The 21,058-nt window shown below is 36.0% G+C and overlaps 1 protein-coding gene across 1 annotated transcript; it reads right to left on the bottom strand.

The window, feature by feature from the left end:
- On the bottom strand, nt 1–1,748 carry LOC147481795 (uncharacterized). The gene is made up of 2 exons (XM_086579060.1): nt 1,050–1,748; nt 1–915 (listed from the first exon to the last, which is right to left on the bottom strand). The coding sequence occupies exons 1-2, from the start codon at nt 1,746–1,748 to the stop codon at nt 1–3; spliced, it is 1,614 nt and encodes a 537-aa protein (XP_086435186.1).
- Between the last annotated feature and the right edge of the window lie 19,310 nt (nt 1,749–21,058).

Here is a 21,058-nt window from a genome sequence, read left to right as displayed (position 1 = left end):
TTACATTAAGACATGGTAATCATGAGACTTTAAGTCATAAATAGCATAGTCAGTCAAGGAAACGCGACACGATATGTTTGAACAATACCCATCAGGCAACTTCAATGCCTTCAATCTTTCACAAAATATTTGCTTATCACTTTTTGACAAATTGCATGGTGATGTGGGAAGTAATGTTCTATCCCCATTTTGCTTAGGATGCAAGTCATTTCTTATTCCCATTTCCTGCAAGTCTTTCCTGGATTTAATGTTATCCTTCGATTTTATTTTCATATTCAATAATGTCCCAAGCAAGATTTCACAAATATTTTTCTCTATATGCATAACATCTAAATTATGACGCAACAAGAGAAATCTCCAAGAAGGCAAGTTAAAAAATATAGATCTCTTCTTCCACATTTGGCCTTTTCTTTTTATCTGTTGACCTTTTTTCATTGGCACACCATTTCCACGTTTTCTTTTTTTTAGTGATATAGCTTTACCCCAATCATCTCTCAAATCTCTTACCGCAGATTTTCCCCAGTCATCTTTAATAACTTTTACCTCATCATAAATCTTTGTTCCTTTCAAAGGCACTGGCTTGTCTCCAAGTTCTTGTTTCCCATCAAACCAACTTTTCTTCAAACGAAATGGATGATCAGCTGGAAGGAACCTTTGACCTCCCATGTAAGAGAATTTCTTGATATGCTTTAGCCACACCGCACATGTATTAACGCCACACTTAGGACATGCAAATCTACCCTTCGTTACACATCCAGCTAGGTTACCAAACGCTGAAAAATCATTAATGGTCCACATTAAAATAGCTCTTAACGTGAACATTTTTTTCTCATATGCATCATAAGTTTCCACACCTTCACTCCGTAAAAGCTCATCAATCAATGGCTTCAAGTAAACATCTATGTCATTGCCTGGCTGGTAAGGACGGGAATTATCAAGGTCAACATCATAACTCTTTCGTATGCATAACCATGGAGGTAAGTTATATATCGCTAAAATGACTGGCCAACAACTATGCCTTGAACTTAGAGTTCGGTGGGGATTGACACCATCAGCCGACAACGCCAAACGAAGGTGTTGTGTGCTTCTTCACCAAAAGATGGCCAACTTCTATCAATATGCTTCCACGCAGGACTATCAACTGGATGCCGCATGTTTCCATCACTACTTCTGTTCGATGCATGCCATGTCAGTTGCTTCGCTTTGTCGACAGACATAAACATCCTCTTAAACCTCGATATAATAGGAAAATACCTAAGAACTTTTGCTGGAACCTTCTCCCTTATTTGCTTTGTATACGGATCAATTTTCCATCGTCTAGCATGGCACTTTGGACAACTCACATAATTTTTATAATCATCACCCCTATATAAAATGCAATCATTTACACATGCATGAATTTGTATAAAATCCAAATCAAACTTCCTTAACATCGACCTTGCTGAATTATTTGATGTAGGAATAATATTATCTTCCGGAAGAATATCACTAAGAATCTCCAGCAATTTAGTAAATCCTCTATTGGACCAGCCATGCTTTGCTTTTAGACTATACAATCTAACAATTGTGTCCAACTTGCTGTACTTACAACCTTCATACAAGGGCTTGTTAGACTCCTCAACTGACTTTTGGACTTTGGCTGTGTTTTTTGCATCACCCGGAAAGTCTTTCGCATTACTTGCATATGTCACTTTAAACATTTCATATGTCTCTGTCTGGTCGACGTTTTTAATGTGCAAATCCTTCATCTTCTAGAGGCACTTGCACTTCCTCTCCGTGCAAAATGAACGGATCATAAGTCATATCAATACCCCACTCTATCAAATGATCTTTTATGGCATCTGGACTCAAAAGTTCAAAGTTTAGGCATTGTTTGCATGGACATCTAAGGACTGTTTTATCTTCGAAGGGAGCTAAAGCAATTCTAATGAATTCATCAACATCAAATCCATACTCATCCCCAGCTCTGATAATTATAAAACCAATCATCAATATAACTATATATGTTTTAAATAAGGGGAGGGTTCTAGGGACATATTTTATCTTGACACGTAAACAAACTCAAAATCGTTAGGGCATTTATAAGTTTCGGATTAGGCTAATATTTTGTAGATATGATCTCCTAACTATTCTAAACATTGTCACAAAAATAATAATAAAAAAAAAAAAAAAAAAAAAAATCTAAACTTGCCAAATATAGTATAAAAAATGGTGAAAATGAACGGTCTACAATTAGCTAAATTTTGTAAATTGTTAACTATATTTAGCAAGTTTAGAATTTTTTGATTTTTTTGATTATTTGTGACAATATTTAGAATAGTTAGGATATCATATCTACAAAATATTAACCTAATCCAAAACTTATAAATGCCCTAACGATTTTAAGTTTGTTTATGTGTCAAGATAAAATATGTCCCTAGAACCCCTCCCTTTAACTAAAGTAATAGAAATAATGTAATGTAATGAACCTATTTAAAGATCTCCACGACTTGTCCATAACGTTGTTTATATCGATCCTATTAAGATTGTTAACGCTGATGTCCTCAACTAAAAAGTGAGACAAAAAGAAATTTAAACCACAGTAACAAATACGATATCAGTAGCAAAATAAACAACACAACCACACAACATAAATTCGATAAGATAACCAAATACCCAAAACCAAAAATTCTAGCAACTTAATTGGGGAAGACACAAACTTAACCAAAAGTAAGATATTCACCTGTTACAAATTAGATCATAGATTTAAAATTTTGAATTTGTAATTGAAATATTCACCACATCTGTCACACCCCTAATTTCGACAGAATTCGGAAAAACAATATTTGTTCCCGACTCTTTGATCTTCGAGGTGTGACGCACTCTCAACTCCCAAAAACCCATAAACAGTTTAAATATGCAGATAATTAAAAACCAATAAAAATTTTAACTTAAACAAAAGTCCTCTTCATTACAAAAATTTACAAATAATATTAGGTTACAAATCTCTTTTCAATAACTCTTTTTTAAATACAACTGAAAAATATAAAACAACATTTGTCTTAACTAAAAAATCTATTACACCTTAAGGAAAAACAAAACATATCCTGAATGCGACGCTAATGCAAACCACAAGCAGCAACCAACCTTCTTCAACATGAAACCTGTCAAAATTTATCAACTATGTTTATTTAATGAACACTCCCGATAAGCAAACATGCAAATCGGGTCAGCATTATAAAAATACTGGTGTGAGTAGCTCTAAAATACAACATATATTTATACATATACATACACAATCCATAAGACACTTAGTTCTTCCACCGAGGCGACTTAACTTCCAACAACTAATACAACATCCTTAAGTACAATAATTAAGGCAAGTAGTTCCTCCACTGAGGCGCATTAACTTCTCACTAACTACACAACAAACTATATGCATATTAAATAAGGCATGTAGTTCCTCCATCGAGGCGCCTTAGGTTCTAATTACACAAATAACCAACCATGCATATTATATCCGTACCGCATTTCATGCTCAATTCTGAGTGGGTCGCTCTGCGCCCAAATAATTAGTTTGACCCACACTTTCTGCAGAAAACCATATACAATCATCTATCTAAAGATACATCATTAACCAACACATTACCATAATTATATTAATTAAGGCTTTCTTTGCGTGTCCCTAAAATCCGCCAGATCTATGTCTTACCTAGTTTTCCGGCTACCACAATCGCTTCCCAACGAAACATGTACATCCACATGTCTCCCCTTACATAATGAACCACTCCGTGCGTAACTACCCCGGCGGGATGCCGCGACACGGGTAACCCTCACATCTAAAGCGGGATGCCGCACACCGGGTAACCCTCACACCTAAAACCATTATGTGTAATCGCCACTATTCGCATAAAATATCAGCAAGATCTCGTTCTAATTTTGCAAACGGAATAATCAAACCACTAGTCGGCTACGATTGCCCAACAAATGGGTCAATCAACATCTTATATATCTATACAAGGGCCAATCATATCACATACGCCCATCACAAGGGCCAAATCCTCTGAGTTGTGGTAGCTAGGTTCTAGGATTTTCGTTACGTAATTTATTCAGGTGTCATACATAAATATCTCATAATCATTTCACTATATCACGTGCATGTCAAATACATTATTGCACTAAGCCAAATATATTTAGAATTATCTCAATACATCTCATAACAACTTTTATTCTTTCATATGCCAATATATTATTGCACTACGCCACAATCCCGTGGGAAATATCCACAAATACTCTACTAGCATCTCACAGATAAAATAATGGAGTGTCTATACATTTATTTCTCCAAAACTATTGTCTTTAATATATATATCCCAACATATTATATAATGTCACAATTGCTTCAAACGTATCGCATACATTTTTATAGCGTTTTAGGAATATTATATCTCCTAAAGTTTCTATCTCGTCACGTGTCAAAATATACACAACCTCAACGTCAAATCTATATTAGATACTGACAAACAAGCTTATACAATGTTCGACAATATTTTATTATTACAATTGTCCATAAAATCAAATATGTGAAAATCTGGAAAAAGTCAACATTCCCCAGTCAACGGTCAACTGTCAAAGTCAACGGTCAAAGTCAAACTGTCATTTCCATGTTCAACAGGTTCAGGGTCATAGCCATGGTTCATGGCTAAGGTCAAAGGTGCATGGTTCATGGGCTCATGGCTAAGGTTATGGTTCGGACCCAACTAGAAAGGTCTAAAGGGAACAGATCCACTTAAAACCAAAATGACCTAGCCCACAAAAATAAAAGAAAACCGGCCCATGTATACCAAAAATTAGAACTGGCCCCATCCAAAAACAAACTAAGGTCCGGCCCCAACACAACTAATTAGTTTGGCCCAAAACCGAAATAGAACTCGGCCCACAACTAACATAAAAATCGGCCCAAAACTAAAATAGATTTTTGGCCCAAACAAAACCAACTAAGGCCCAGCAAAACAAAACCCATTGGCTTTGGCCCAAGCCCAAGCCCGACCACACTATCAGGTTGTCTTCTCCTTCACCCCACCAGCCACCACCGGCTTGAATTCCGGCCACCACTCGTCCTCCCCCCTTAACGCACCGGTTTTAATCCCCATAAAAACCCCTTAAACTTTAATTAAAGCCCCAACTCGATTTATTAACTCCATCTCCTACCTCCAAACTAGATCTAGATAAATTCCCACCGCCATTAACGCCTCTCGGAGCTTCCAACAGCCCCTATTCGACCGCCCTCACCCACTCAAACACACCCCCTTCAACCCATTATCAATCAACCAACCAAAATCAACCAAAAACAGTTCGTATTAGTTTACTAGAGGAGGTCTGGGCGTGCCACCATTAATGGACCTTCGAGCTTTAACAAAGACCTCCCACTCTCCAAAGACTCAATCCCTCGCGACAATCAATTCAAGATACAACCCAAAACAACTACCATACACATTTGATCGAACCCTTCATCCACACTAGATGATACCGCCATTAACGACCTTTCTACAGAGAGCTTGAACATTTCATCCCATCACCGACAACCAACCTCGATTACTTAACCCCGACCTCCATCAACCAATTTCAACCAACAAAATACCCCAAATCCACGGTTTCGGTTCGATAGTCTAAATGCTCAAGATATCAAGAATGCACACGGACAGAGGAGGATTCATTACCTTGGGCTTTAGCCGCCATTGACGCTCTCTCGAGCTTCAACAGTTCCAATAAAAACTAAAGGATATCGACAGAAATAAATAATTATAAAAACTGGTCGGAAACACTCGACAATACATTCGCAAATACTAAACAGACGAGAACCATAGTTTATGAAATTTGTAGATTCTAAATAGACAAAAATTATAGTTTTAGTAGTGGTGAGAGATAAACTCTACTCATTTGTATTAAAAACTCGACGAATTCCTCCAGTCCGAATTGTCGCGCTCCAATGCTCTAGCAATCCAGCTTCTATCTCTGCCTCCATTTTTTTTTATATTTTATTCTCTAAAAACCTTATTCTCTAAAACAATGTGATTATATATTTGGGTTTGAAACCCAAGCCCAATACAAACTCGGGCCCAGAAATCAGGCCAACATATTCCAAATCCAATCCAGCGACTTTTAAATAAATAATTAAATTAATTAATTAATTAATAATTATGTATTTTAAATACGGGCGTTACAATATCTTAGAGCTAAAATCACATAAAATACTGAGAAGAAATATATAACAACAATTTATGATATGACAATTAACTAGGAAGTGAGGAAGTCAAGTCACACATCAAGACAATCTCAGAGACATATCAAGAAGGAATGAAACACAAATAAACAATGGGTTCCAGTCAGAAGTAAAAGATAATCAACGATCTATACACATAAACGAAAACATTTGATGCCTAAGTCCAGAAGTCTAGCCCTGACCTTTCTGCCTAGGCCACTACACAACACACAGAGTCAGTACTTCCGACTTCTAATTTCTGATAACCAAGAAAACAAGTCCTCAAAACTAATAGTCAACAATAACACATTTTTTTGTTGACCAATTTCTGAATGGAACCAGAACCACCACGACAATTCTCAAACACCGACACACCGCTAGCTACTACAACTACTAATGGTGCAACATCCCCACAACAATATAAGTACCATAAAGTGAATATTGAAAAAATTAAAGGAACTGTAAAGTTCTAATTTTTTAAGCTAGAAAAATCTTGCTTTAATGAGCGAGACAAACCTGGTTACTTTGTTCCTTTGATTTCCAGCAAAATCCATGGAAAACGATTGTGCTTTTTTGACACAAAAACAGAGAAAGTCAATTTTGTAGGAGAGGCGACAAATGCATGATCAAGAGAGAGAAAAGGCTTGGGAGAGCTTTACCTGAATCGGCTTTAGAAACAGATCTATTTTTTCCCATAACTGACCTAGCCTTCGTTTAATAAGTTTAGTTCTAATATCGCCAATAAAAAAAAAAGGTTCTAATATCAGCGGGAACAAAAAATTTCTTCGCAGGTGGGCTTCAGTTTTTGGGTTTTCAAGTTTTTCGTCCAACACCAAGTAAGAGGTAATAACTAATTTTGGCGAGAAAATAAAAAACTGGAACCACAGGACATCACCTATTCAGTAACTTGCTTTTTTCTACATTTAACATCACTTTTAAAGCGATTTCATATTTTCTAATTTTCAAATCGTTTTTCAAGTGATCTTAAAACACTAAACCACATCATATATTCAAATCACTTTTAAAAGTGATGTTGTACACCTATTACTAAGTCACTTTCAGTAAAAGTGACTTTAAAACAAATTTATAACGATTTACTAACATCACTTATACAACAAGTGATGTCAAATATTATATACAACATCACACTCAAAAAAGTTGTCTTAAAAAAGTGATGTCGTATCATAAAATTGTTGTAGTGAATGCAAAACACTTGATTGAATGCATCTACTTGTGAGCTTGTATTAGTTAGAATGCAAAATACTTGATTGATTAAATTAACGCATCTACAAGCGACCATGCAATAGAATGAATGCAAAACACTTGATTGAATGTATCGACATGTGAGCTTGTATTAGAATGAATGCATAACGTGGAGTTCTTGTCTTGCAAAGGCTTGAGTCCTTGGTCTTTGAAGCCTTGGAGTGTTTCCTAAACTTTTGAGTTTTTGGACCCTTGAGTTGTGTTTAACCGTTGACTTTGACTTTGACCGTTGACTTTTCAGCACTTTTTCTCAGTTGTCCCATAAAGTCCCTTTTTAGGTTCCTTTTGGCTCTAGATCATGTCATTTGAGATATTTGGTCCATAATAGACTTGTATCCTGAAAAAGCGATAAGAACATTTTTTTTTTATTGGCAAGCTTGTTTTAAATGAGATCAGTAACTCTTTGATGCTGGTGGGGTTCGATCCCCAGATCTCTGGTATTATCACCCAAAGGTATTACCGACTTTGCTAGTCGGCACCTACTAAGAACATGAGTTTTGCACATTATTGATTATATAATTTGACATAATTGAAGCATTACAAGAGAATAAAAATGGATATTTGTGAACTTATCAATTAGATTGGATGCAAAACACTTGATTGAATGCATCTACTTGTGAGCTTGCATTTCTGAACCAATTTGCTTTTATTTCGGGAAGGTGCATTCAAGATAATATATATATATATATATAGTTATTTTTTTTTTGGTTAAGCTAGGGTTTGGCAGGCCCTCATCTGTTGTATTGCTTAAGAAACTCTTTACATAGGTTGTTCCTTGGGCATCCTCCTCCATAATACTATGAAGGGGTTGACTGTAGGAACCGTTACGGTTTCATGTAACGATTTACAAACAGCGAAAACCCATGCGGAACGAAATAAAGGGTTCTCACAATTTGGTTTAGAATCATACCTTTAATCAGCTGTGATAACTCTGAGAATCCAAGCTCTACGAATCAGCAACCTCTTGATCTTCTATTGTATTCCTAACTTAGAATGGACGTTGTGTGGGCAACGATCTACCAGCCCCTTCTTTCTCTCTTGGCCTCTCTTACTCACAAGATCATAACCGAATTTGGAACTTGTCTTTCTTGAGAAAACACTTGAGTATTTCGGCCAGAGAAAGGGGTTTCTTTATATAGGCTACAATAGGGACCATGAGGAGAAATTAGGGTTAGGTCTCCTGACGGGCTTGGGCTTCCCATGTTCACCCATAATACACGGCCCAAGTTCGTCAACAAATGGCTTATTCCACTAAAAGCCATTGTTGCACTACCGCCCTAATCCCAAATTATGTGTGTTACGTATATGGGCTCCATATTATATGCTCGTTGATCTCCATGTGTTTAAGATATCAAATGCCCGTTGATTAAGTCAAGTTACTGATCGACAACTACATTAATCAACTTCTTATGTCCTTGAGTGGTACCACTCAACCTCATTGTCATGTCAGATTAAATTCACCTGCAGGGTTTACATGACAATCCTTATGAGCTCCTCAAGGGGACATCATCAACCCGACTTCCTGTGGGTCACGGAATCCTTCTATAATCAACAGCACACCTTACATACAATGTCATTACCCAATCCATCAAGTTTGTTAATTCACAAATGAATCTCACTCATTGATGATTTAAAGCAATGTACAATGCACATAAGTGCCCGTTATTATATCCGGATTAAGAGGACAAACATCCATAATAACAGAGGTGTTTGTTCTTTTATATAGTCAGTATAAAGAGAAACAATCTCACCGGTCCTGTTCAATACACACAAAGTGTACTAGTGTAATCTTATAGTCAAGATAGACTAATACCAGATTATACTACAACTATACCAATGGTTTGTCCAAATCCATCTAGGTTGTGAACATTTGCTTATACTTTATAAGGTACTGGTGATATGATCTTCTATGTGTCACTACATACCATATCATCTACAACATAAAGTATTAGACGCATGCATATAACTAATAACATATATAGTATACATAACATTTTTCCATATGATTCTCATTCAAAATTTAAAGAATTAGAGTTAATACAAAAGTAATGCTTTTAGTATATAACCCTATAATATAGGACACTGAGATTCGTATTGAAAGTGCTATTCATAAGCGTAGCAAGGAGGCATTCAGGTTCTCTTTCTTTCACTCCTCGTCTATTCTGTCAAAGGAGTTTAATTCTAGTATAATCAGGCTTGTTTGGCTGCTATTATTGTTCTTTCATATTAGACTTAGCCTTACATGAGAGTAAGGTCTGGTAAGAAGAAATCATCTAACGTTATCTATCGTAAACGTCAACGCACACGCCTATCTAGAATATCACACTCCACACCTGCAACAATGGCTAAAGAACCAGAGACTCCCCTCTTTGATTTTTATAAAGCCCTGATCGATAGACGTAAGTCATGCATCGTTCTTGCAGACCTAGTGTGGGATTTTCGAATTCCCTCGATTATAATTAACTTGTTACCAGTTTTCCATGGTCTAGACCACGAGAAACCTTATCAACACATGCGTAAGATAGAACAAGTTCTAACTACATTCCATCATCCTAGCGTAAGTCCAGATAAAGTAAAACTTAGGGTGTTTCCATTCACTCTAGCCGACAAGGTGGCGTTTTGGTTAACTGCCCAAACGCCAAACTCCGTGGACTCATGGGCTAAAGTTGTTCAATTGTTCATGGAATAGTTTTATCCACCAGATTCATTTCTTTCACCATAACCCTCATGAATCCTTTTCAGAGGCCTGAAACCAGTTCACCAATCTTCTCATAGAATGTCCACATCATAACTATGCGAAAGACATGCTTGTTCGTGCCTTCTTCAAAGGCCTTTCACATCATCATAAAGAGGTTCTAGATATCATGAATGGGGGTAGTTTTCTTAGTAAAAGAGCCTTGAAGGCTTATAAATTCTTAGAAGATCAATCAAAGAAAAACAACAATTGGGGAGGTAACGACTTTTCCCGCTCCACTCTTTCTTCTTCAACAGTTAAGGCTGCCAGTATGTTTGAGGTTAAACCTGATCCCAAGCTTAGAACTCTTATTGAGGCCCTCACTAAAAAGTTAGATTCCATCTCTGTTCAACAACAACCCACTCTTGTCATGAACATAAACTCTACTCCTTGTAATGTCTATTTTAGTCTTGAGCATTTCGACTTCTATTGTTCTCATGTCTATGAACAACCACCACCACAGCCAGAAAATGTTTGCACTTTAAATAACAAGCCTAACACACAATGGAGGCAACATACTAATTATAATCAACAATAACAAGCTACACCTCTAGGTGTTAATAATCTAAATGTTAGGTCCACTACAAACTTTAACCAGTTTAGTCATCCTTAAGGACAAGGAAACTTAGGTAACCAGAACCGAGGTTTAGTGCCCATAACCTAGAACTATCAACATCACGACATAACCACCCAACAAGCCTTAATTCCAATCACTCCTCCTATAGCTACTCAACCTGTTAAACCATCTACAAACGAAATAGTAGTGACCTTGATGGAGAATCAAAATCAAATTATGCAACAAACATTTCAAATGATACAATCTTTGTGCCAAAAGATTATTGACATGTCTCCTAACAAAAATAATAACCAAACAGCCGTGCTTCCAGGTCAAGCAGTGCCTAACCCTACATCAACAAACACCACCTTCGAAGTGAACAGTATTCATTGTATTGGTGATATAAACCAAAAGGACCTACAGGCAGTCACTACCCTTCGTTTAGGTAGAGTAGTTGATAACAAAGTAACTATGCCTGCAGATCGCCCACAAACAGAAGCTGAAAATGAAACCATACCGAATACTATCATAGAAACTAAAGACCCTACAACTGTAGAAGTTCCAGTCCAACCACACCCAAAAGGTAAAACCTTACTAAATACCACCATAGAAATTGAAAATCCTATAATTATAGAGGTTCAAATATGGACACCAAGATGGAAAACACCTAAAGATAAAGCAAAGACTAATAATACTGCTGACCCTTATGCTAAATATAGAGATAAACCACCGTACCCTTAGAGACTAGTTATGTCTAAAAAGGACGAGAATTTTGATGAGATTAGGGAAATATTTAAAATTTTGACTATAAACCTAGTTTTTCTAGATGCTATAAAAAGTCTACCTTTACACGCTAAGTTTCTAAGAGAGTTGTGCACCAAGAAGAAGAAAACCAACATACCTAACGAAGCCTTCTTAACTGAATAATATCACTCTTTATCTGAACATAACGAAATCGTTAAGTACAAAGACCCTGGTCATCCTACTATACAACGTACCTTGGGAGATTACTTCATAACAACTGCTCTATTAGACCTGGGGGCAAGTGTTAACTTACTCCCTTTTTATTTATATAAACAACTAGGTTTAACAAAACTTCAACCAACCAAAATAACTTTGCAGTAAGCCGATCGTTCTATTAAGTACCCAAGGGCGTTGTTAAAAACATTCTCGTTAAAGTTCAGGACTTTTACTATTCAGCTAACTTCGTTATTTTTTACACAAAAGTTGCTCATGATTCCATTCCAATCATCTTAGGGCGTCCTTTCTTGGCAACCACCAATGCCCGAATCAATTGTTGGGATGGCTCAATGACTCTTTCTTTTAGAAATCTTTCTGTGGAAGTTAACATGTTTAGACAAAAACAGGGACAACTAGATTTGCCTGAAGAACGAGAAATGAAGTCCATTGAGAGTTTTGTATCTCACATTAGTGCGGCCGATGCTTTCTTCCCCACACAAGTAGATACCCCTCTTATGGAAGAAAACAAAGATCACAATTTCGACTCCCTAGACATAGATGAAATCGAGGGAGATTTCCTTCGACACTTTTGTAACCTTTCTTCGCCACCTCATGAGTCCCCTCCTATTGACATCCATTCATCCCTCGACGCCATGACGGAAGAATAATTTTTCAACCTCTATCCCACTGATTCTTCTAACCCACCTATTAAGGAATGTCTTCCATATCTCAAGGCTTCTGATGATCTAGAATTGAGAACACTAGTTGAGCACCATTCACCCACGTCACATCCTCATGTCACTCATTCACCTTCCATCACCAATATTCTCCACCTTCCACCTTTTCAAAGTAACCTTGAGTTTGCACTTGACTTTCTTGCTTCTCCTATGCTTCATGATTTTTTAAACCCTCCTAATTCGGAAAAAAATACTTAAGGACAAGCCACCTGATACCTTTATTTTCAGATTTGAGACAGTTCATACCTACACCATGAATGCCTTTTGTGCTAAACCCACATTCTCATTTTTTCCATTCCTTCCTTCTAAAACTTATCCATATCCCACGTATCTTCTACAGCCATCCTTTTCTTATGATCATTTACTTGGACACCCTTTCGTTCAAAAAAGAAAAAGAAGGTGCATGCTCGGTTACGTTCTAGGTCTATCAAGCTTCACTTTCTTTTCACTAAGTTGCATCGTAGAAACTCTTGGTACTTGATTATGTTTGGTGGTGCATTCCATATTAATTATTTATGGAAAGACCCATAACTCTTTAGGTTGTTGATATATGGTAAACTGCATGTTAATAGATGTTTTAGATAAAGTCTAGGGAATCTGACTTTAAAAGACCCAAGTTTTTGTAAGATACCACCTTTCTATAGTATAGGCCAAATTTTCAAACTTAAAAAGAGTTTTCAAATTTTGTTTGGGGGAGGCATATTTTTGTATTTCATTTTAAAACATTTTGCTACCCTTTGCTTATCATGTTTACTCTAGTAGAGTTTGTGTTAGTTAGTACGTAACAATTTAATTGTACTTCATGTTATCATATTATCTTTATAATATTTCTGTTACAGGTACTGTCAATTTTTGTCATATTTCTATGGTAAATTCTTTCCTTATCTCTTTACACTTTGAGGACAAATCATTCGATTGTTTAAGGGTGGGATAGAAACATTTGCAAAAATTAGACTGTTTTAGGATGTAAATTATGCACTTTTCTTTATAAAATGTTAAAAATCATTAAAAAAAAATAGTTAGTTACGTAATTTAAATGTGTTATTGAATTGTTTCATGAACCCCCTTCCCCAAAATTATTAGGGGGTGGTATATTTAATTTTAGCACATTGTACGTTCACGTATTAAAATTGCATGTATAAATATCGACATATAGAATCCATAGGCCTTGTTGATTTTATTGGGATGCATAATGTAATTAGGTACCTTAATTCCGTGAAATACACTATTTCACGGAATTTCATAAGCTAATCCGATTGTAGCCATGATAGGTGCATGCATGATTTGTGAACGTATGACATTATTTTATTTTTGTTAGAGTCCGCTTCTGCCCCAAGCGCTATTTATTATTTCGTGTTATCCCCATAATATGTGCAACTCATATAGGAGTTACATATGTTTTTATTTCTTTATATTAGTATATATTAACATTCTTTTTCAGGTGCTCCCATTTACAAACACGTTTCTATGGTACTATTTATTCTTTATTTTCATTCCATACTTTGGGGATAAAGCATGATTCTATTTAGGAGTGGTATAGAAACACGTTGTAAATGCTTAAGCACATATTTTGTTGTATATTACGTATTATTTGTCTTATAAAAATTAGAAAAAAGATAAAAAAAATATAGTTTATGCTATGCACTTAGAGATAATGGTATTGTTCCCTTCTCCATGATGATATTAGTCTAGAAATCTCACGTAGTACTTGAATTAGGATTTAATTTTTGAAACTTAGATTAATATGTAGGTAATTGTCATTGCATTTTTTCATGAACATCTTGCATGATCATCTATGATTATACTTGGTAGTATTTTTCTGAGACCTAGGTTGCTCACACAAGCCCATATGAATTAATATTTGAGTGATGACACAAGGGAGAAGTCAATCCCGAGTAGAGAAATCACACATCCACTTGCTTGATCATCATATCATATACTAAGCGAGAATTTAGACCCTCTTTGGATCGATATAGCCAGAAATTTTAACCAATATGAAATTTATTATACGCTAGTCTCCCCACTAAGCCTTTCATTAGCCTTTTTCACAAACCGCAAATCTTTTACCCAATAAAATAAAATCAGCCTACCTATTTGGATAAGTTTGAGAAATAGAATGAGTGAAGAAAAGAGAAAAGAAAAGCCTGTGCAAACAAAAAAATTAGTTAGTTGCTTCAAAAGAAAAAGAAATAGAAAAAGAAAAGAAAAGAAAGCTTCCAAAAGGAAAGAAAAATAAAAGTTAGAACTCTAAAAATATAATCAAAATGAGTCACAAGCCAAAACAAAAAGGCTAAAGATGGAAACAAAGTATAGAAGCAAAATGAGAACAAGGTTTTCTCTAGTTACATAATATGAATACCCTATTTTCTCAGATTTGTCTTTTTGAATATCCATTTCCTTCCTTCTTTAACCAACACCTCCACCCCGTATCACCTAATAAAGACATTTAGCTCAATTAGGAATAGGTTTGTGTGATAGTAAGTGGTAGATGTGTTTGATCGACCTCGGCATCCTTGGATTGTCATTGAGACTGTGAGGAAACGTGTGCCCACTGCACACTGGAGTTAACAAACTTGAGTGGAAAAATCTGAGTATTATGTGTCTTGACACATTTCTTGTGAAAACCTACTTAAGCACGCTACCCAAAAGTTTCAAAAAAAGACCTACCACTGCATTTCATAGCATAGTTCATTGTATAGTTGTTTATCTTAAGATGATTTGATTATTATGCATGTATTAATTTTGGAGTTATATTGATGATTCTTGTTTAAATGCAAGTTAGATGTATAAATATCTTAGATAAATTAGGAGAAAATTACTTTTATTTCTTACTCGTTGTAGTATAAATGAAGTTTGTGAGTACCTTCTCTAGAAAACTCTCACGAGGCTATAACTCGTCCACTAGGGAATTCTTAGTGGTTTAATGTCTTATTTCATATGGTCAATGTAATCGCACTCAGGGAAACTAGAGTAGTTAGGAATACATTTTTGGCCACTTATTTTAATTTCACATATTTTCTTGGGGACAAGCAAATTGTTGTTTGGGGGTGGTTTGATAAGAGCCCAAAACTATAATTTTAGCCCCTTAATAGTATTATATTTAGGCCAATTATGTTTACAATAAATAAACGTTAGTAATGTTTACGTGTTTTTGTGTATTTCAGGTATTGGAATCAATTATGTGAAGAAATACATCACTTTTGCAAGAGAAAGGAGTCAAATTGCTTACGAGAGAAATTCTATGATTAAATCCCAAGTTACAAGGAGAAAAAACCTTTTTAAAGCCAAAGTTTCAAGTAAAAAAGCCTTTTTAAAGCCTAGTCAAAGATGAAAATTCAAAGTCAACGCGGGGAGAAAAAGAGCAGAAAAGTCAATAAAACATTTGCAGGCCGTATCTATGGACTCAGACCTTGGAATTGGGCCTATTATATGTCAAAACGATCGGCTCGGAAAGAGCTTTCTAATGCTCTAAGTATTGACCTAATCAGAGTAGTAAAAGTAAACAAAAATAGTACTACAGTAAATTTCCTCAAAGAAACACTTTTTGGACTTAAGTAATTAGGTTTTGAGCTTGATTTAGTGGCCCAAAACACAGCTCTAAAACCCATGCATGAAATTGTAAACCTAACCCTCTCCTATATAAAGAGGATGAAGGCAAAACTTTATTCGCTCTCCCTCCTATTAGTTAGAATAATTTAGCTTTCTCTCTCCCACTTAGTTTAGTTTAATTAGGGTTTAATATAAGCTTTCTCCTACCTTTTTCCTTTAGTTTAATTAAGTAATTAGGGTTTATAATTTTAGCCTCCATAAAACCTCCATTAAAATACCTTTAAGTTATTATTATTTAATTCAATTGTTTCTCTTTCTATTATGTCTTCTTCTCATTCTTTTATTCATAATAGTCTCATGAATCAAAGCTAAATCTCCATTAGAGGGGATTGATTGAAGCTTTGATGAAGACTTGATTTGTTAGTATAAAATTGTTGGTTAGAACTTCAAGTTTAGGTTTTTCTTGACTTAGTAATAAGAAGAGTTTAATCTAAACTAGATAATGGTGAGTTTTGCCATGAGAATGGAAAACAAACTTTCTCTCATGCTAATTAGTTATGACTAGAGATACCATAATTAATTAGGAATCATTAAAGGTCTAATATTTATGTTTGAACCTTGTGTTTGAACGTAAAGATTAGGGTTTGGCAACAAACTTTATGCTGGCATGTTAAGAAATTATTTAAGTAGATTTCAATGTCTCTCTATTCTTCTCCATATTTTTTCAAGTCATATTCAATTGGTTTAATTAAATTAGTATAAGTTAAATTCATATATTTAGTTTCGTATTATAAATTCACATCCATAAATATTGTTCTCACCACTGTTTCTTTATGTTTGATTAGTTGAATTCGTTTAAGTCTAGAGAGTTAAGAGTGGAACGATTCCGTATTCTATATATTGCATAAATGTGAGAGTAGGAAAGAAATAATTGATAACGTAAGAATAAGTTAGAGAAATCTATTGTGTTTTTGCGGTATATCACTAACCCTTTCATCTTATTTCCTGACCTGATTACCAGTATCTTAGCGATTCAGAATGAACTTATGCCTGATGCTTCCTCATCTTCTGGAGAAGACATCGATGATGACATGCCTGCCGTCCAGCTTCTTTTTTTGCCTGTGGGCATTTCTGGTGAATGTTATGTTCATCCTTCAACCGTCCCAGCCAACCCAACCGCACAGTCAGTTCCTGAGAGTGGCCCAGGAGCTCTTAATGCTGGTGTAGTAGCAAGTACTAATGATGAACCTAAATTCGGTTCTACCCTTGTTCAACAAGCTAAGTAAAGACTTAGCTATTCAGTTCATGATTTAGAAAACATTTATTTTCAAACAATATTTATATAGGTTTGTAATATTGAGTTATACTGCTCACATACTATTTACATACTAAGCTCTGTAGCTCTTCTAGTTTATGCATGCATTTAAAACATTCTATGTTATATAACATATTATGACATGAACTATTATGCATATTCTACCCCTAATGCCAAAACAACAGTGGGGGAGTCTTTTTCAGCGCAATCATACTGATATAAATCCAGGCTAATGATCGTGTGCTAGGATCTGGATCCAAGCCAAATCTTCCTAGTAAACCCCATTAGTGATGTTATGAGAAAATGCAAGGAACTGGCATACAATTCAGTCTCCCAAGAACACTATCTCTGGTTCCAAGTCAAGCTGGCATACAATTTACTGAAAAGTTAGTATGGTTAGATTCTCTAAAGGCTTAACCCATCGAGGATAATCTCGGTCTTAAAGAACTAGCGTACAGTTCATGCTGCATGGGGACGACAAAGGAACTGGCATACAGTTCGGCATCCCCAAATGATAAGAGCCCAAACCAGTAGTTTTAACCGCTTAACAATAATACTTTTAGACCAATTATGCGAGTAATAAATAAGAGTTAATACTGATTACGTGCTTTTATGTATTTCAGGCATTGGAGTCAATTATGTGTAGAAATGTGCCACTTTGGCGAGATAAAGGAGCAAGGGTTGGTTGCTAAGAAGTTCTATGATTAAAGGCCAAGATTTAAGGAGAAAAGGCCTTTAAAAAGCCGGGTCAAAGCTGAAAAGTCAAAGTCAATGCTGGCAGAAACAACGCACAAAAGTCAGCAGAACTTCCGAATGCCATATCTTTGGACTCAGACCTTGGAATTGGGCCTACCTTATGTCAAAACAACCGGTTCGTAAAGAGATTTCCAATGGTCCAAGCCTTGATCCAATCAGAGGAGAAAAGTGGATGAAAAGTCTGTTGAAGTCAAATCCGATTGAAAAGGGCTCTGTAGACTGAAGAAATTGGGCTGTCGGCTTGATTTTCCGGCCCAAAACATGGCTTCTCAGCCCATGCATGAAAATGTGGATCTGGTCTCCTCCATTTCAAGACACAAGACTTAACTCTTAAGCATCAATTAGGTTAGGTAACAAGTAGCCATTAGAGATAATTCTAGATCTAGTTTTCATTTCATTAATTAGTTTCATACCTTGTTTTAATTTAGTAGTTTGAATCAATTATTATTTATTCATTAGATTAATAAAGTAAATTAGTTCTTGATAATATAGTTTAATTTCATTAATTATTGTAGTTTCGATTCCTAGATTTAGTTCTTATCATTGTTAGTTTCAATCGATTCTTGCATAATTAGATTTCCATTTGAATTGAAATAAGTAAATTCACAATCTTTTATTGCTGTCTTGTTTAATTTCATTGGGAAATGATAGCATAATGATTCTAGGCTAAACCTCCATTAGAGGGGGTTGAAGAAGCCTTGATGAAGCTTGATCTTTGTTAACTTAGAAATCGTCGTGATAATCTATTCAATTCTAGAAAGTAATTAGTTCACCATGAGAATGGGTTTGGTTGCTTCACATGCTAGTTATTAATTGGTAGAGATTGTCATGTATAATTAGGGATTAGAAATACCATTTTGATATGCGAAAGCATTAAAATTTGGATCACGATGAATCTTTGTCAGTTGATTAAGTCGAGTTAAAGTGGAATCAATCCCCCCTAATTCCTTATCATATAGTCAATTTAGAAATTCCGTAGTTTGAATTAGCGTTTCTTGTTATTTGAATTCACATCGTAGTATAATTACCTTCGTAAAACTCTTATTAAACTTTGGATAAACCAATAGTCGTAGAAAACATTGAATACTAACGAACTAGGCGTGGAACGAATCTTTTACTCCACTCTATTTCGATAGAATCGAGAGTAGAGAAATCTTTGATAAATTAGAAACGAATTCAGTTTTAGTTTTACTTGCGTTTGAGTTTCATACTTATTCGTAGGTAAAACTATTCATTTTTACGTTTATCAAATGGCGTCGCTGCCATCATAGTTCCCTTTAGTATTGTTTTCTTTAGTATTGTTAGTCTTCCAAAGTCCCATAACCCACCCACCCTTGTTTGATTCTAACTGTGGTTGTCCGTTTCAGCACTAAAATTTTCCTCGCAGAATTACACGGAGCGACCAGCAAACTAGGTAAGCTTAAATTGGGCGCCACCCGCTTCCAAATCATCGAACCGAGTCGCCATGCGTCCAAATGCCTGGAACTCCAGTTTGACTCGAAGCGAGCCACGCCACGCCAAACGCTGGAACTCGGTTTGACTTGAGCGGCTTAACCAGCGCCCTACCCTAGGCCTATTCCGAGCGACCGCCCCTCCTCCGCCCGATTTCCATAGGTTTGTTTCAAACTTCCATTTCTTCAAGGTTTTCAGTGTTCTAACTTGTTATATACGCTGAGCTCGCGTTAACAAGACGCTATTTATAAGCGAAGCAAGGAGGCACTCAGGTACTCCTTTCTTCCACACCTCACATCTCCAGTTAGAGGTTTATACTAGTATATCAGGACTGTTTGTAGTGTTGTCGTGTTTAGTTAAGATTGGTCTTAGCTTTGCATGAGATTAAGGTCAGGTCGAAGAAAAACACCTAACATAATCAACCGGCAACGCCAACAAACACGCCTTTCAAATATACCACTCACTACACTTCTAGCTAATATACCACACACACCACCTGAAATAATGGCTGAAGAAAGAGAGTCTCCTCTCTCTGACTTTTACAAAGCCTTGAACGATTGCCCTAAATCTTGCATCGTTCTATCAGACCCAGTGGGGGATTTCTGAATCCCCTCAAATATATTTAATTTGTTACCCGTTTTTCATGGGTTATATCATGAAAAACCTTATCAGCACAAGCATAGGATTGACCAAGGGTGTTTCCTTTCACTTTAGCCAATAAGGCAGCGTCTTGGTTAACTGCCCAAGCACCTAATTTTGTGGACTCATGGGCCGAATTTGTTCAACTATTTATGGAACATTTTTACCCACCACTGAAGACCGATGAAATGCTTTCAAAGATTCATTTCTTTCGACAGAATCCTCATTAATCATTTTCAGAGGCTTGTAATCGTTTCACCGATCTTCTTATAGAGTGTCAACACCATAACCTAGCGAAAGACACGTTAGTTCGTGCCTTTTTCAAGGGACTATTACACCACCACAAAGTGGTGCTTGACATAATGAACGGGGGTAGTTTCCTCAGTAAAGGAGCCTCAGAGGCTTATAAATTTCTAGAAGATCAAACAAAGCATAATAATAACTTGGGGGGGTAGTGACGATATCCCCCGTTCCGCTAGTTCTTCTTCAACAGTTAAGGTCGCCGGGATGTTTGAGATAAAACCCGATCCTGAGCTTAAAAACTTAATCGAATCTTTCACTAAAAAGGTAGAGGCTATTGCTGTTCAACAAAATCCTACCCCTGTCATGAATGTCAACTTTATTCCCTATAATTTTTGTTTGAGTCCTAGGCATCTCGACTCCTATTGTCCTCTAGTCTATGAACATCCATCCGCACAGCCGGACAATGTTTATTCCATTAATAGCGAACCTAACGCACCTTAGAGACAAAACCCCAATTTCGATTGGCGAAATAATCAACAAGTTACACCTCCATGGTATAATAATCAAAATGTTAGGCCAGCACCCAATTACAACCAAGCTCCCCAGAGATAAG

The sequence above is a fragment of the Coptis chinensis genome, chromosome 8 (genome assembly GCF_015680905.1).
Source record: "Coptis chinensis isolate HL-2020 chromosome 8, ASM1568090v1, whole genome shotgun sequence".
In the NCBI taxonomy this organism is placed as follows: Eukaryota; Viridiplantae; Streptophyta; class Magnoliopsida; order Ranunculales; family Ranunculaceae; genus Coptis; species Coptis chinensis.
This window is presented reverse-complemented; position numbering and strand designations above follow the sequence as displayed.

Coding starts and splice junctions, on each gene's coding strand:
- LOC147481795 (XM_086579060.1), bottom strand. CDS start 1,748: ATGAAGGATTTGCACATTAAAAACGTCGACCAGACAGAGACATATGAA. Junction 916..1,049: donor TTTGGCGTTGTCGGCTGATG/GTGTCAATCCCC, acceptor CGTCCTTACCAG/CCAGGCAATGACATAGATGT.